Source organism: Rana temporaria, chromosome 2 (assembly GCF_905171775.1).
Source record: "Rana temporaria chromosome 2, aRanTem1.1, whole genome shotgun sequence".
NCBI classification, from domain to species: domain Eukaryota; kingdom Metazoa; phylum Chordata; class Amphibia; order Anura; family Ranidae; genus Rana; species Rana temporaria.
In genome coordinates, this window is record NC_053490.1 from 82375653 (window position 1) to 82392639 (window position 16987).

At 42.7% G+C, this 16987-nt stretch overlaps 1 protein-coding gene across 1 annotated transcript in view; it reads right to left on the reverse strand.

Moving 5' to 3' along the window:
- Window positions 1-16987, reverse strand: part of USPL1 (ubiquitin specific peptidase like 1) — a 57797-nt gene that overhangs the window by 15123 nt on the left and 25687 nt on the right. Inside the window, exon 6 of the mRNA XM_040340462.1 lies at window positions 2028-2157. Coding sequence (XP_040196396.1) covers window positions 2028-2157 — 130 coding nt within the window. The remainder of the gene's footprint in view (window positions 1-2027; window positions 2158-16987) is intronic.

Below are 16987 nucleotides of genomic sequence, written 5' to 3' on the forward strand. Positions count from 1 at the left end.
CATTTTGAAGCTAGAGCGAGTGTCTCGGTTATTCTGGGATGAGTTGGATCGTGTCCGATGTCTGCTGGCTTGTCGGATAAGCTGTCGTGGGGCGATGGAATGGGAATATCGTAAACAGTGATCTCTATCTCTCTCGATTTTACCACCGCACAAACTAAAAAGTTAAATACTGTTTAAAGTCATTTCAGTTTATGTGGATCACAATAGCTTGAAACGCTCTGCTTTTTCTAGCCTTCAGGGACAATGATGGTTAGACATCAACTCAATTTAGAGAGTCAACCCTTACTTAACTGATGCAACTATGCAGGGATGCTGTCAAGCTCCTTCATTGGATTCTCTCCAACATGAAACAGACCAATGAGAAATTCCAAGTGCACGAGTGCCACCCTGACAATGGGTTTGTGAGAGGGGATAGAGACAAACGGCTAAAGAAAAATCCCGCTACAGGGGTCTCCATGAGCACCTTGGATATCTATCCTGAATCTCTGGGTGCCCCAAAAAGCAAATTGACACTATTCTGCCCTTTCTGGTTCAGTCCTGAGCTGGACCCACCTTCTCCTGTCTCCAGCGCCTTCCACTAGAGGCAAAAACCATTGTGGTATAAAATCTTACATTCCCAACCAGAATGTAGCTGGTTCAAAAGGATCTGGCTGAATTTCGTCAAAGGGACATAATAAAAAATCTTTGATTTGTGGTTGCAGCTAAATCAGCTGTAGCTGTCAATCAGTGCAATACAATTAAACCCAGACTGGAATTTGGACCCTAGCACTTTGCGTCTTCTCTGGGTCTGCCCCCTAGGACACTTATATAACCCCACCCACTCTGAGGGACTAGTTTTGTTAGCAAGCAATAAGGAGGTCACAGAGAAGGGGGGAGGAGACCCATGTACTGCACTCCAAGATTTACAGGTATATCAAAATTCAAACACTTTATCATGCAGTAAAAGACACAGGAATAGATTCATAGGCTGTGGGATGTCCAAGAAAAAAAACTGAAGGGTGTGAATAAATAGAATGGATAATGGGGCTTGATCCACCTTGGCTTGGCCAAGAGTTGTAAACTTGCAGATTTATGATTCTCTATGGCAGGAGAAACTTTACCATTCATTTCTCTAGCCCAGGTTGCCATAGTTTCAGCAACTGATAAGGTGGCAAAGGCTGGCTGTAGGGCAGGGCCTATTGATGCAAAGAAGAATTTCAGAAGTGTCTTCCAAAATGTGAGAATTCAGAGTAAGAATGATTGGGTCCACGGTGGGGACAGACCATTTTTTTGTTGTGTCCATGGGATACAAGGCATTGAAGTTATGAGGAAATAACCTCTGAGTTTGGCCAATTGTTGTATAAGGCCCAATATGTTCCTCAATATATAGTGTCCGCTGAAAAAAGTTTCTGGTAGAGAGGTAAAAAATAAATAAAAAATCAAGCCATTGGGTCTTCAGATTTTGGGTGCCACAGAAATGGACCATGGCCTTAAAATTTGTATAGCACCTTGCAGCTAAGCTCAATCATTACATACCAAGGTGCGCACCAAATGCAAAATCCAGCAAACATTAAAAAGGCCAGCCCCACTGTCACAGGGTCTGGGAGCGGTTCCCAAGATGTACATGAGGGTCACTGATCAAGAAACAGCTTGTAAGCCATGAAGGCCATAAGCAGTCAAACCCTGTAAGAAGTGTCAGCGAAAACATGTAAAATACTTATGGTGGAAAAAATGCAATACATTTTTTTTTACAAGAGATACGGTTCCATCTAAGGACACTAGCAAAAACAGGAGCCTCAGAGTGGGCTGGATTACATGTGTACTAGGGGGGCCGACCTAGTGCAGACTTTTGCCATTGTCCAATTCCCCGAAGGCAGCGGTATATAACCCAGGGTCTATAAAGCAATCCCATGTATTGTACGACAAAAGCTTATACGACTGCTGCATATTAGCAGTTATGGAGATCATATTCAGTCTACACGAAGTTTCAAAGTGAGAAATTACCTGAAATAGATATCTGCAATTAAAATACAAATTACTGTACTCACCTGTCCTGGTAAGTGTACCCACAGGATTCACATTTGAAGTTCCATGTGAAAGAATGTACAAAGAGCTTCTGAAAATCTGGGTCCAGTCTCAGGAACAGAGGAAAAGCAAACACCGGACTCTCTTTGTGTCCTATCGTGAATGGAAATAGAAAACCTGCCATTACATGATGATCATATAAAGTGTCCATATAAAATCTGCAAGGTGTCCATATAAAATTAGCACCTAGAAGGCAACATCATCATGTAAGATGGAGTTAAAAATCTTTTCTGCAAGCTTTAATTCCATCAAAAGTGTGCATAGTACATAATATGACCAGTTTCCATAAGGAGTGATTTAAGCATTTCATGTGCACAAGAATATAAGCACGAAATAGAACAAGCTTTTGCATAAAGCGAAATATATGGCAGTTAGTTACAAGCAACCACTGACTGATCGCCTGTGCTCTATGACTTATAGCTATCCACTGTCCAATCACTGAGCTCCACGATTGACTGGCTAAGTTTCCCCCAACAGGTGAAAAAACACAGCTAGGGGTTTTAACTCTTCTCTATAATATCACACATAAAATGTTAGAGATCTAGATAGATATCTCCATCTATCCAAGCTATAGATCACTTTCATTAAAGCTGTATTATAGCTTTAACCAAACGAATGAGTTGCCGATACCAGATAAAGTGACAGGTTCACTTTAAAAGGTTGGGCTTTCAGTGGTTGGTTCGATTTTCCTTTTGCTGCCCTGAACAGCCGGTGCGTCCGAATACAGCTGCTGTTCCATTCTGCCACTTCCGTTCACACATCTATGGGTTCTAAACATGGTAACCACTTGTTACAATGCACACTGGTTCAATACTAGAAAGCCTCCCCCAACAACTTCCTTTGGGTAAAAGAAGCTGACCTGACCAAAAAGACAGCAAAGTGTAAACAAATTGTAATGTTAGATCTTCTTGGTCATGCTTATTCAATAATCAGTTCAGACAGCAAAATAGTACCAAAGGAATTTCCAACTAGTTGCTATAGACACTGCACACTTTACTACTTGCTCCGTTTTCTCTAAAAAGCTTTTAAAAAAGGGGTTGTAAAGGTTCATGTTTTTTCATCCTATGCATTAAGGTGAAAAAAACATCTAATAGTTACCAATACCCCCAGCCCCGCATTTTGCTTACCCGAGTCCTTGAAAGTCCCGTGACGCAAACGTGCTGGATCTTTGCCCGGGCTTCTCGGCTCTTCATTGGATAGATTGATAGCAGCGCATCCATTGGCTTGCACTGCTGTCAAATCCAATGATGTGGGCACAGGGGGGTGGGGCCGAGTCCTGCACTCGGTGGCTATGGACGCCGAATGCAGGACTCGGGAGAGCGCCCGCAAGGTAACCCCCTTGGGAGAGCGCTTCCCAGAGGGGGTTATCTGAAGCGGGGAGGAGCAGAGAGAGCCGCAGAGGGACCCCAGAAAACACTGTTTGGGCCACTCTGTGCAAAACAAGCTGCACAGTGGAGGTAAGGATGACTTTTTTTTATAAAATGCAAACCTTTACAATCACTTTAAAGCGGAGGTTCACCCTTTAAAACATTTTTTGACACTACACAAAGTCGTGCCATCCTACCGACAAAAGGCCGTTTTTTTTTTTGTCAGCACATACCTGTTAATCCCGATTTTCACCTCACTGCGATCCCGCGGGAGTGGGCGTTCCCAAGCACTGCCTGTGATTGACAGGCTTCCGAACGGATACTGCGCGTCACAGGTTGCCGACAGAACCCGAACGTCGGTGCGCAGGCGCCGTATAGAGCCGCACCGACGTTCGGGTTTTTCCGGCAACCTGCGACGCGCAGTATGCGCCGTTCGGAAGCCTGTCAATCACAGGCAGTGCTTGGGAACGCCCACTCCCGCGGGATCGCCGTGAGGTGAAAATCGGGATTAACAGGTATGTGCTGACAAAAAAAAAAAAAAAAAAAAACACCGGCCTTGTGTCGGTAGGATGGCGCGACTTTGTGTAATGTCAAAAAATGTTTTAAAGGGTGAACCTCCGCTTTAAGTACATAATCCTGATATGCATCTTGTTTGCAGATGCAAAAGGCAATAAAAAGGAAGTTAAACTATGTCTGAGTACAGTACATGACAAAGGCTGAATATTCATAAACCCTGGGTTACAGGTGGCTACCTTTAGGAGATTAGAAACTGGCAAAGCTTTGCTGGGCATACACCTATAACCCCACCCCACTCTGTGAAACCTAGCAAACAGTGCAGAGTAACACAGGAAAAAAACAGAAGGTAGGCTTAGTCCTGTACTCCAGGAAATTTACTAGCCAAAATTCCTTTTAGCTGAATTGTACAGTGCAGGGTACAGGCTGGATTATTCAAAGACCCTGGGCCATCCCCAAGCAAGACATAAGCAAAAAAAAAAAAAACTGACATCTACCCCAAAAAAGAGCGGAGGAGTAAATCAGTGATTCAGAGATCGTTTTATCATTCTGAGTGCCAGGATGTTGTGGCTTGTAATTTTTTGATTATTACCTCTTTTTAATAAAGACATTGATTGAGTGCGGCTATCCAGCATTTTCTCCTCACCCATAAGGTGTATAGGAGCCTGGGGAGAGAAATGTTCCACTGCCTTCTGTAACACAGTCTACGAGTTCTCTTCATGCCCACAATGCAATTTCTGTCTGAGGTTTTTTAACTTTCCGACTCCGGTAAAGGCGGTGGGAGGGGGGATAAGGAGATTGTCATTTTTTTGAGCTCTGAACAGTGATGGCTGTATTAAAGTCATTAGTTGCCTGCAATAGAGCCAAAAGTGGATGTAGAGACCAATGTTAAAATAGGGTCCGGCTCCAATGTAAGAGAAGAGTCATCACTTCTTAGGGATGTCCCAGGGTTCATTAATATATCCAGCCTGTATCCTGTACAATTAAGATAAAAGGAATCCTGACCTGTAAATTCCATATCATGGAGCACAGTATGGGGACACCCTTCCTTCTATTCCTGTGTTACTCTACATTGCTTGCTTAGTAAAAAAAATTAACAAAACTCTGAGGTCTCACGGATTGGAATAAGGTTATAGGGATATGCCCAGGGACGTGTTCAGCAAAAATTTCCCAGCATCCAATCAGCTAAAAGCTGGCCTGAAATTGAACATTAAGAAAACCAAGATCATCACTTCTTGGTAAATAGGAGAAGAAACGGAAACTGATAGATTTGATCTTCCTAGCCTCCAAGATTACGGCAGACTGTGACTGTAGCTATGAAATTAAAGGGGAGTTCCAGCCGTTTACGTTTATTAAAAGTCAGCAGCTACAAAAAGTGTAGCTGCTGGCTTTTAACATACACTTACCTGTTCCACGGTCCAGCAACGCACCGCCCGGGGCTTCGCTCCTCTCCGGCGCCTTTATTGTAACTGTGGGCACCTGGCCGTGACAGCTTTCGGCTTCACGGCCGGGCACTCACTACGCATGCATGAATGGCGCAAAGCTCCATGAGTGGACAGGCGACCGCCTGGGACCTGTCACGTGTCCCAGGCGTTCGCCTACAGGGAGGGGCCGCCAAAAGGCGATATGACGTGTCACCTTAGCGGTCCCTGGGCGGTAGGAGGAAGTGGGACAGTAAGTCCCACTCCTACTGAAGCCCCCGTTCCCCCCAAAAAAATTACATGCCAAATGTGGCATGTAAGGGGTTGAGTGGATTAAGCGGAAGTTCCACTTTTGGGTGGTACGCCGCTTTAAGAGACGCTTGCTTCTTGTAAAAAATAAAGTAATGGTAAACCTAGACATCATTATAAAAAGCAGACACATCACGTCTACAGACAAAGTGCAGTATAGTCAAAGCTACGGTATTCCCAGTAGTGAATGTTGGACCATAAGGAAAGGCTGGACACCTATTACCCAGTGTCTCTGAATATCCAGCTCGTGTCCCAGACTGTACACTTCAGCGATTTTTTTTGTTCTCGCCTTAATTCATACAATTACCATGTGGTTGTAAACATTGTTTTAGTCTGTCCTGTACTTGTAAGGGAGATCGATGCAAGCACTGTTTTTGCAACACTGACCTAGAACCAGAATCCTCTGCTTGAAGTGTTTGGCTCCCAACACTTTGCCAGGCCATGCACACCTCAGACCATATTCTAATGAAGGTAAGTATGTTAGCTTTGCACACCTTAAAATCTGGTATGACAGTGCACAGGAAATTAGAACACAGATCTACTTGACAAGTTGATGAGAATATTTCACTGGTGCCCTCATTTCACTGCAGATGCTGCAGTTTAGTCAAAAGATACCCTTTAGACAAATTTTTTGCAACAATCAATGCAGAAAAAGGTAACGTGGGGCGTCTAAATTTAGTTATGGTCACTGAAATATGCAGTCCTTAACTGGTAACGGCGGCCCCACCATGTATTCCAGGCTCTGCTTGCCCATCTGTGGGCCTGAAACTGACGCGGCAGGTGCAGGTGAGGGAGGAGAGCGGACACACACTCTCCTCACTTTCTTGTTGGTGACCTGGAAAGTCTGGCGTCACTTTCTCTGGCTAGCATAGCCAGGAATGGATGTATTGCAATGCAATCTGCATATATCTACAATACATCCAGTGGAGCCCAGAGGAGATATGCTGGGTCTTTTGGACCCTGCATGTCTTAGAGAATCTAACATCAAAAATTCACCACATAGGGGAATCTAGTGAAAAATAAAAGTTTAATTGCAAAAAAATAAAGTTACACCCAAGCACATAAACAACCCCCCCATCCACATTACGCACAAACATAAAAACACACCCATCAGAAGCACCTACGCATGAAATCGTCGATTGCGATACACGCTACATATTGCCATTCACACTGAAGTGAGGGCAATAATTCTATAGGGCCTTTTGAAGTGTCACCTAAAGAGAATATAGGGTACTGAAGTCTGTCAACTGCGTGTGAGCCTGTAAAACAACAAGGTTTGGCATTTACTCGGAGCAACCTCATCTTTTATATTTTACGAAAAATGTGGGTAATATATTGAATTCTTTTGCCCTAAAATTTACTTTTGTGCGATTTTTACTGAGAGCTCGCATCTCCTAGACCTTTACAGTAATATTGTGTTACATCAAAAAATTGGAACTACCATTTTATTTTCTAGGGTGTCTGCGTTCAGAAAATACATATTTGGGGTTTGTGTAATTTTCAGGTCCTAAAAATGTTTTTTAAACATGTGCAAAAAAATGCAAACATGTCTGGTAGTGAAAAGGTTAAAAAATAAAATAAAAAAAAACAGGTTTCACACCGAAAGAAAAGGCAGCTACCCAAGTAGATGCACTGCCACTCTCTCTCAAGCCTAATTTCCATCAAGATGCAGAGAGCATCTATAAAATAGCCTGGAACATGTGGGTGGCACACCAATGTAAAATAAAAACAAGGCTAATTTGCTGAGAATTGGATTCAGCAATATTAACTCTAGAAGCCATAACCTACCCAATTCCATACCTGGCAGCTGTCATTCCATTTACACTAGACTGCAGTCCGAATAGTCCAAAAACGTATTAGTCACTTCGTAGACACCTGAAATGAAGGGGTGCCACCTAATTAAAAATAAACTGCACATGAAAGTTTTAAAGCAATTGACAGAGGTGCCTCAAGTGACAAAAGGGGTTAAAACCTTAGTTTTACAAACCAAACCGAGATTTAAAAATAACGTACAGTAAAAGGACGAGACGAAAATCGTCATGGTCTTGGAGGTCTTCTCTGATTAAAGTGATTTTTGCCAGAGGGAAAGCATAGTTATTTTTCTGTTTAATGTATTTATATTTTATGTTTTTATTTAGACAAATCTCAGAAGTCAGAATGTAAAAAAAATAAAAAATAAGAAATAGCTGGTGCCGAACCTTTAAGTGATGTGAATAGGACATGTGCCTTGGCTCCTTAACACAAACCTGTACTATAAACTTCTTCTTAAGAGCTGATATCAAAAGATGCCAAGACATACTTTCTCATACTGGATGACCATTCCAAAGTGCCAAAAGAGCTTGCTAAAGTGCCTGTGTAGGCACCAACTTCATGAAAGCCATGTATTCTGTGCAGTAAAAGCATTCATGTGCCGCACAGAAATCCTTTAAATTGGTATGCTGCTTCCAAGATTGGACTGGCTGCATACAATTTGCATTGGTCTATAACCTATTCTACATCTGGTACAAAACCTGCTTATTCTGTTTTGAATTTTCTCAGGTCTAACTGAAGCCTTTCTTGGTGTCAAAATTTTCCACTACCAAAAAAAAAAAAAAAAAAAAAAAAAAAAAAAAAAAGGTAAATATCAGATTATAGGAGAGATTGTGGTTGTAGAAAAACCTTATCAGACACGCAGAAGACAAATGGCATGCACTCAACACTGCAGGCCATCGTACCAGGGTTACATTGGCATAGAATAGTGGGAATGTGATCTGCATCCTAACAGTACACATTTTGACTGTTTGTAACAGAGTATAAAACACCTTCTGTGGATCTCTGTGTACCAAAGAGTCCCCATAGGGTATGTGAACACATTAGGGCTTTGCACCAGTTAAGATTTTCATAAAGAAAGATGTAATGCACGTTTTTTTGTGCATTTTTTTAGTCCTACAACATAGTGTCGCACTTGAATTGTCTGACCTGCTCTTCTTTATGAAAGTTGTGCTAGAAGAAAGCCATAAATTTGTAGCCAGTATGCATCTACCATCATAGATCGGGAACAGTTCTATTGTAATAAGTACCGTATTTATCGGGGTATTGCACGCTGCGGCGTATAGCGCGCACCCCTAAAGTGGACCCGACATTCCTGTAAAAAAAAAACATTTTAGTACTTACAGTTTTGGTGTATTGCGCGGCGGCCATCGGCGGCCTCGTCGGGTCCGGCGGCCGCCTGCGGCTTCGGGTGTCCTCTTCGTCGGGTCCGGCGTCCTTCTGCGGTGTCCTCCCCGCTCGATCCCCGCGCCGAGTTTGAACACTGCGCCGGCATATACCGAGCGCAGTACACTTGGGTATGGTCGGGCAGGCTCGGCTACTCTCGCGCTCACGTCCTGTACGTCCAGGACGTGAGCGCGAGAGGAGCCGAGCCTGCCCGACTATACACAAGTGTACTGCGCTCGGTATATGCCGGCGGTGTTCAAACTCGGCGCGGGAAAGCGGGTATCGGCGTATATCGCACACCCACGATTTTGCCCCGATTTTCAGGGCAAAAAAGTGCGGGGTATACGCCGATAAACACGGTAAATGCACATAATCAGCTACCTTCACTGATCTATGCCATTTATGCCAACGCCATGAAGTCTAAAAGAAATTATCTCACATCAACTATCAGGCTGGGTTCACACTATACTACATGACAGCAGTACGACTTTTATCCTACTTTGCTCTGCGACATCGGTCCTACATCCATCCGACTTTCATGAATAGGATACTACTTTGATCGGACTTTGTGATAGTCTGACTTGTTCTTTGACCCATCAAAACAATCCCAGAGTGAGATAAATTGCTTTCACTGCTGCTGTAATCACATGTCGGATGTCAAAAGTCGGATGGCAAGGACAAGGCTCCTACTTTGGTCCAACTTCAATGATATTCAATGGGCTGAAGTAGGATCAATGTCAGACCAAAACAGTGCAGGGAACATTTTCAAATCTCGGACCTATTTGTGTCGGACCAGTTAAGACAGCTCTCATAGGGGAACATTGATTTTCACACGTCATGCGTCATGAGCTCCCAATGTTGGAGCGTTTGCCGGACAAGCGTGAACCCGGCCTTAGGCTTCATTCACGTGGGTTGAAGAGTCCCATACAACAGCACCAAGAGCAATTTGTTTTTTGTGTAGCATTGAGCGGTGTACAAGTGAATGCGGATCCAGTGGCTGTGCAGTTCACTTGCACAGCCAAGTTTGAAATGCAGACAAGAATGGGTGTATGGCCCCAAATGCAGGCAGTTTAAAGCTGTGCTCCAGTCCCACCACTAAATGTTTTTAATTTGGCAGCTACAAAATACTAATCTTACTGCGTGCTACACGGGAAGGAAAAAAAAAAAAAAAAAAAAAAAAAAAAAAAAAAAAGCTCCACCGTCCTCAAAATACATACCTGAGCCCGATATTGATCCAGCAATGTGCGAGAGCCGAGGCTCTCTCCCTCCTCATTGGGTCATATATAGCAGAGGAAGCCACAAGTGGCTTGCTATGAAGGGCACTCGGCGGGTGGGGGAGCCACATTGGATAGCGGTGGACGTGAGAAGGAGGATCTGGGCTGCTCTGTGTAAAGTTATTACACAGAGCAGGTAACTATGAACTTTTTTTCTTTTTTAATAACAAACAAAACTCACCTTTAAAAGGAACACTAAAGGTTCATTTTTTATTAGATCAATTGATTGCTGTAAGCTAGAGCATTTAAATATCACTTACCTCGTTTTTCCTTTTGACCTCCAAAATACAGTAATCCAGGTTTGAAAATGCCAATTACTGTCGCTCCTCTTCTTGCTTTCCACCAGCATCTGAGCCGTTTTGCATGGTGGAAAGCAGAATGTGCTCACCCCCTCCCTATGACTACAGCCCTGCGTGAAGATGCTCTCTTATCCCTCACAGGCATGGAGGCTAAGCCTAATGGGAACTGTAGTTCCCATTAGGCCGTGATGGAGCAAGAATGAATGCGCACCGCAAACCAGGAAGTCAGTGAGAACAATGATTCAGGAGTGACGGAGGTGAGTAAAACGGCTCGATTTCAACAGGTATCAAACTAGTTATAATGCAAAACATTACTTTTTACTTTATCAGCTACTGTCAGACTTTAATTTAAGAGGAATATATTTTTGTCTTTACAACCCCTTTAAATATCACTTTAAAATTTGGGGCTGAGCACTTGTACCTGTCTAAACACTGCTGCATTTACTAATAGAGGCTGCCAGCATGCAGCTCCATGCTACAGCTCTTCACACAGTACGGGCTCTTTGCCTTAGTTAAGGAAGCCTAATTATTGCTGTGAAGCAATACAGACTCGCTTTAGACATGTTAATTAATGGTGGCATAGCCCAATGAAGGTGACATTTACTTATTACAGTAGAACATCTGCTCCTATGGCAGGTACATGTACACCGGTATTAAAAAAAGACTGGGGAAGAAACACATAAAAAAAAAAAGCAGCCTACACCAAAATCTGATACCAAATTTGTGAAATAAATAAATCAAATAGTGTGGTGCTAAATGAATTCAGCATGGCAGAAAATATCCCGTACTTAATGTGCATAAAACCATTATAAATTAATGATAATATTTTTTAGTTCATGAATTGGAATTTATTCGTTTATAGGGTTTGAATATTGTTTTTTCAACGCACTAATTTTATTATGTTGGTGATTCTTTAGAACGTTTGCATTTATTTCACATTTTTACACTGGTATTAAACCAAAGGTTTTCCTCCAGAACAACTTTCCAAAATGAGCAACGCACTGTCCAGGGCTCTAAACCTATGTAAATGAAGCCTCATCACCAATAGTATTATTCCATTACAGGTCTTACAGTTTACATTGCTTGCAGTGTACAGAGATATTTTCCCCTCAGACATACCAAAAAAAGCCTTGCCTGTACTTCTATTTTAATACTTTTCCTTTTTTACGTTGTTTATAATGACACACAGTTGCAAGAAAAAGTATGTGAACCCTTTGGAATGATATGGATTTCTGCACAAATTGGTCATAAATTTTGATCTGATCTTCATCAGAGTCAAAATAGACAATCACAGTCTGCTTAAACTAATAACACACAAAAATTAAATGTTACCATGTTTTTATTGAACACACCATGTAAACATTCACAGTGCAGGTGGAAAAAGTATGTGAACCCCTAGACTAATGACATCTCCAAGAGCTAATTGGAGTGAGGTGTCAGACAACTGGAGTCCAATCAATGAGATGAGATTGGTGTTGGTTACAGCTGCCCTGCCCTATAAAAAACACACACCAGTTCTGGGTACGCGTTTCACAAGAAGCATTGCTCTCAGAAGACCTATAAATAAGGATTGTTGACTTGCATAAAGCTGGAAAGGGTTATAAAAGTATCTCCAAAAGCCTTGCTGTTTATCAGTCAGCGGCAAGACAAATTGGAGAATGGAGAAAGAATGGAGAAAGTTCAGCACTGCTGCTACTCTTCCTAGGAGTGGCCGTCCGGTAAAGATAACTGCAAGAGCACATTGCAGACTGCTCAATGAGGTGAAGAAGAATCCTAGAGTGTCAGCTAAAAACTTACAAAAGTCTCTGGCATATGCCAACATCCCTGTCAGCGAATCTACGATACACAAAACACTAAACAAGAATGGATTTCATGGGAGGATACCTCAGAGGAAGCCACTGCTGTCCAAAAAAAAACATTGCTGCACGTTTACAGTTTGCACAAGAGCACCTGGATGTTCCACAGCAGTACTGGCAAAATATTCTGTGGACAGATGAAACCAAAGTTGAGTTGTTTGGAAGAAACACACAATGCTATGTGTGGAGAAAAAGCGGCACAGCACACCAACATCAAAACCTCATTCCAACTGTGAAGTATGGTGGTGGGGGCATCATGGTTTGGGGCTGCTTTGCTGCGTAGGGGCCTGGATGGATTGCCATCATCGAAGGAAAAATGAATTCCCAAGTTTATCAAGACATTTTGCAGGAGAACTTAAGGCCATCTGTCCACCAGCTGAAGCTCAACAGAAGATGGGTGTTGCAACAGGACGACCCAAAGCACAGAAGTAAATCAACAGAATGGCTTAAACAGAAGAAAATACGCCTTCTGGAGTGGCCCAGTCAGAGTCCTGACCTCAAGAAAGCGATTCACACCAGACATCCCAAGAATATTGCTGAACTGAAACAGTTCTGTAAAGAGGAATGGTCATGAACTTTCTCCTGACCGTTGTGCACGTCTGATCTGCAACTACAAGAAACGTTTGGTTGACGGTATTGCTGCCCCAAAGGGGGTTCAACCAGTTATTAAATCCAAGGGTTCACATACTTTTTCCACCTGTACTGTGAATGTTCACATGGTGTGTTCACATGGTGTGTTCAATAAAAATATGGTAACATTTAATTCTTTGTGTGTCATTAGTTTAAAGCAGACTGATTGTCTATTGTTGTGACTTATATACAGATCAGATCACATTTTATGACCAACTAGCTGAATACCCGGCGTTGCCCGGTCTTCCTATCTTAACCTTTTGGGGAGGAAAATCATAGTAATATAAATATATCCATCTTTTATATAAGGGTGTAGGTAAGGGTTAATTTAACTGTCATATATTTTTATTTGGCATATAAGTAATATGTGTACCAGGTATTATTGAAATATCTCCAGGCGTACAGAAGTTATGTGGGAACATACATTTCCCATTGATTTGCATGGGACTTTAAACAAAAACCCCGACCCTCACAAATGGGGGTAGTTAAGGGATAAATTAACTATCCTATAGTTTAAGTGGACATTTAAGTAACATGTGATCAAGTGTTATCGAAATATGTACAGCCGTTTGGAAGTTATGAAGTAACATGTATTTCCCATAGAGTTGAATGGGACTTTAAAGAAAAACCCCGACCATGGCAAATGGGGGTGGGTAAGGGTTAAACCACCTATCCTATGTTTGTTGCTGACATATAAGTAACATGTGTGCCAAGTTTCATGTTAATATCTTTAGCCGTTTGGACGTGATGCTGGAACATACATACATACATACACACACACGTTGAGTTTTATATATATAGATTTGTGCAGAAATCCATATCATTCCAAAGGGGTTCACATACCTTTTCTTGCAACTCTATTTAAACTTCTTACACACTTTATAGTAGCTTGAATGCTTGTTTGTGCGTTTTTAATCGCTTCCTGTCTGATTGCAGTGTATAAACATAGTGGAGAGGGGAACTGTATCTTGCATAAGTTACCAGTAAGATCCCTTTCCCACTGGGTCTGTTATCGGTAAAGCGGCGCTAGTTTTAGCAGAGCTTTGGCGCTGCTAGCGGGGCAGTTTCATCCCCCCAGGTGTTAAAAGTGCCCGCTTAGCGCTGCTTTCAAAGTCCATTCATTTCAAAGGGCAGGGGCGATGGAGGAGCGCTGTATTCACCGCTCCCGCACCGCCCCAATGATGCAGCTTGCAGGACTTTTTTTCCCCTGTCCTGCAAGCACACCACCTCAGTGTGAAAGCACTCCGGATTTCACACTGGGGCTGCAGAAGAAGCATTTTACAGGCGCTTTACAGGCACTATTTTTAGCGCAAAAATGCCTGTAAAGCTCCCCAGTGTTAAAGGGGTCCAACTGTAGGCATCCTCAGGCAGAACCAGTGAACTTTTTGAGCACTCCAGCAGTATTCTAGTTTGTCCAAACCCTTGTAACTGCCACTTTTGTATTTGTCCGTGAGGCCTTATGCATTGGAACACTAAATATACATTTTTATTTTGTATAATGGAAAAACCTCACCATAGATTGACGTTTTTTCTGCTTCTGTTGACAGACGGTTAATATATGGGGGGACCCCCATGCTGTATCTTTATAATGTACTGCTGTTTGCATTGCATTGCTTTTACACGATTTCCACCTTTGCTCAAAGAACCTCAAATAAATACTATGCCACCTAAATTTACATGGTTACTGATTAGTCTAAAAACACTTCTACCTAGAGCTGAGCAAACCTATTTTTGGCCTTACTTTTCTTTTGGGTCACAGGGGTGCACTTACATTTGCTCTCCTGTGACGTCACCAAGCCGCTCCAGGCTCAAGAAGGATTCCCACAATATTGTTATGATCCACCCAGGTGCCTGACTGACAGCTGGCTCTGATCTCCAGCGCTAGGTTGAGAGACCATTTTAGCTGTGTGTGTCCCCTCCCCAGCCCGCTGCTCCTGTGTTCTGGAGGGGCAGAGCGGAGAGTGGGAACTAACAGTCACTGATCTCTGCTCTGAGAAGACTGAGAACTAAGTGATTAGCGGTCATTTGTTTGCTCAGTTCTCAGACTTCAAGCCGGCAGGGGACAGCTGCAGCATTACACCAATGCTGCAGCACCAAGTCAAGTATGTTTTTTTTTTTATTAACCCCAAAAATCTGCTTTAAATTTTGTAACCAGAATAATAAAATAACATGCAATTATAAAACTCATGAGTGCTGCATGCAAGCCAGCTATTGTAAAGGCTTAAAAGGCATAAAGTTCACCTTTACCAAAAAACTGCCTATGCAGTAAGAGTCTGTAAACAAAAACGGCAGCTTTGACCAATGTTGGATAATACCCTTGATATAGATGTGAGCAAGTTACGTACCTTCTGAGGCCTAAATAAATGCCTCCCAGAGATGGTATCATCCTGTTCTGCATTGTTGCTAGGACTTTACCAAGTTACTTCCAGCCATTACTTTGCACTCCTACCATCACACGAGCAAGTTCTTTCTTTGATTCATTCCCCCCTCACATGCCTCTCAGCTCAGTATTTAGGAGCTCGCTCCTGTAATTAGGTGAGCAGTAACAACTGGTAGCATTAGCAACAAGGCAGGATGGGATTACGACAATATACTGTATCTGGGAGTTTTTCAGTTGGGCTTCTGAGGTATGTAAATCATTTACAGTGGAAGTCCAGCCTAACACTAAATGCGCTACATCTACAGACAACCATGATCCAAGACTAACCTATCTAGCCCTATAAAGGGCTGATCTCCAGCAGCAGAAGCTCTGCAGAGGACACAGCCAACAACGGCTGTGAAATGAATGGGAAGGGATTTCGCCCATACATTTACTATGGGGCTTCCATTGTCGGCTGCCTCCTCTGCACCCACCTCCACAGAGAAGCCCCAGCTGCCAGCTCAGCGTGGGATCGGGTCGGAGCAGCTTCAGAAAACGTATATACAGGTGATACTCGAAAAATTTGAATATCGTGCAAAAGTTCATTTATTTCACTAATGCAACTTAAAAGGTGAAACCAATATATATGAGAGAGACTCATTACATCCTGGACATGGGCTTCAAATGTTGTATTCCTCTTGTCAAGCCACTCCTGAACAAACACGTCAGAAAGAAAAACACACCTAGTCTGTTGCTTAGTGGTCCAAAGTTCTCTTTTCTGATAAGAGCAAATTTTGCATCTTATTTGGAAACCAAGGAGCCAGAGTATGGAGGAAGAATGGAGAGGCACACACTGCAAGATGCTTGAAGTCCAGTGTGAAGTTTCCACAGTCTGTGTTGATTTGGGGAGCCATGTCATCTGCTGGTGTTGGTCTACTGTGCTTCATTAAGTCCGGGGTCACCGCAGTCATCTACCAGGAGATTTTGGAGAACTTCATGCTTCCTTCAAGATGAGCTCTATGGGGATGCCGACTTCATTTTTCAGCAGGACTTGGCACCTACCCACACTGCCAAAAGCACCAAAACCTGGTTCAATGACCAGATTACTGTGCTTGATTGGCCAGCAAACTCGCCTGACCTGAACCCCATAGAGAATCTATGGGGCATTGCCAAGAGGATGATGAGAGACATGAGACCCAACAATGCAGAAGAGCTGAAGGCCGCTATTGAAGCATCCTGGTTTTCCATAAAACCTCAGCAGTGCCACAGGCTGATCGCTTCCATGCCACACCACATTGAGGCAGTAATGGCTGCAAACGGGGCCCAAACCAAGTACTGAGTACATATGCATGTTATACTTTTCAGAGGTTCAATATTGTTATATATACAATCCTTGTTTTGTTGGTTGCATGTAATATTCAAATTTTTTGAGATTGTGGGTTTGGGATTTTCATGAGCTGTAAACCATAATCATCACAATTATGACAAATCACAGCCTGAACTATCTTGCTTTGCAAGGGCAAAATATTAAACTTTAGTCAAAGCTGCACATTTTGTATTCACTTGTAGACACCCCTTTCCTGTATAGGCAGTTTAAGGTTAAAAAAAAAAAAAAAAAAAGGGGGAATAGGGTTGGGACTTTACATGAGGCATATGATAGAACTACCACAGGCCTCCAACCCTGTAAATGGATAGAAGCA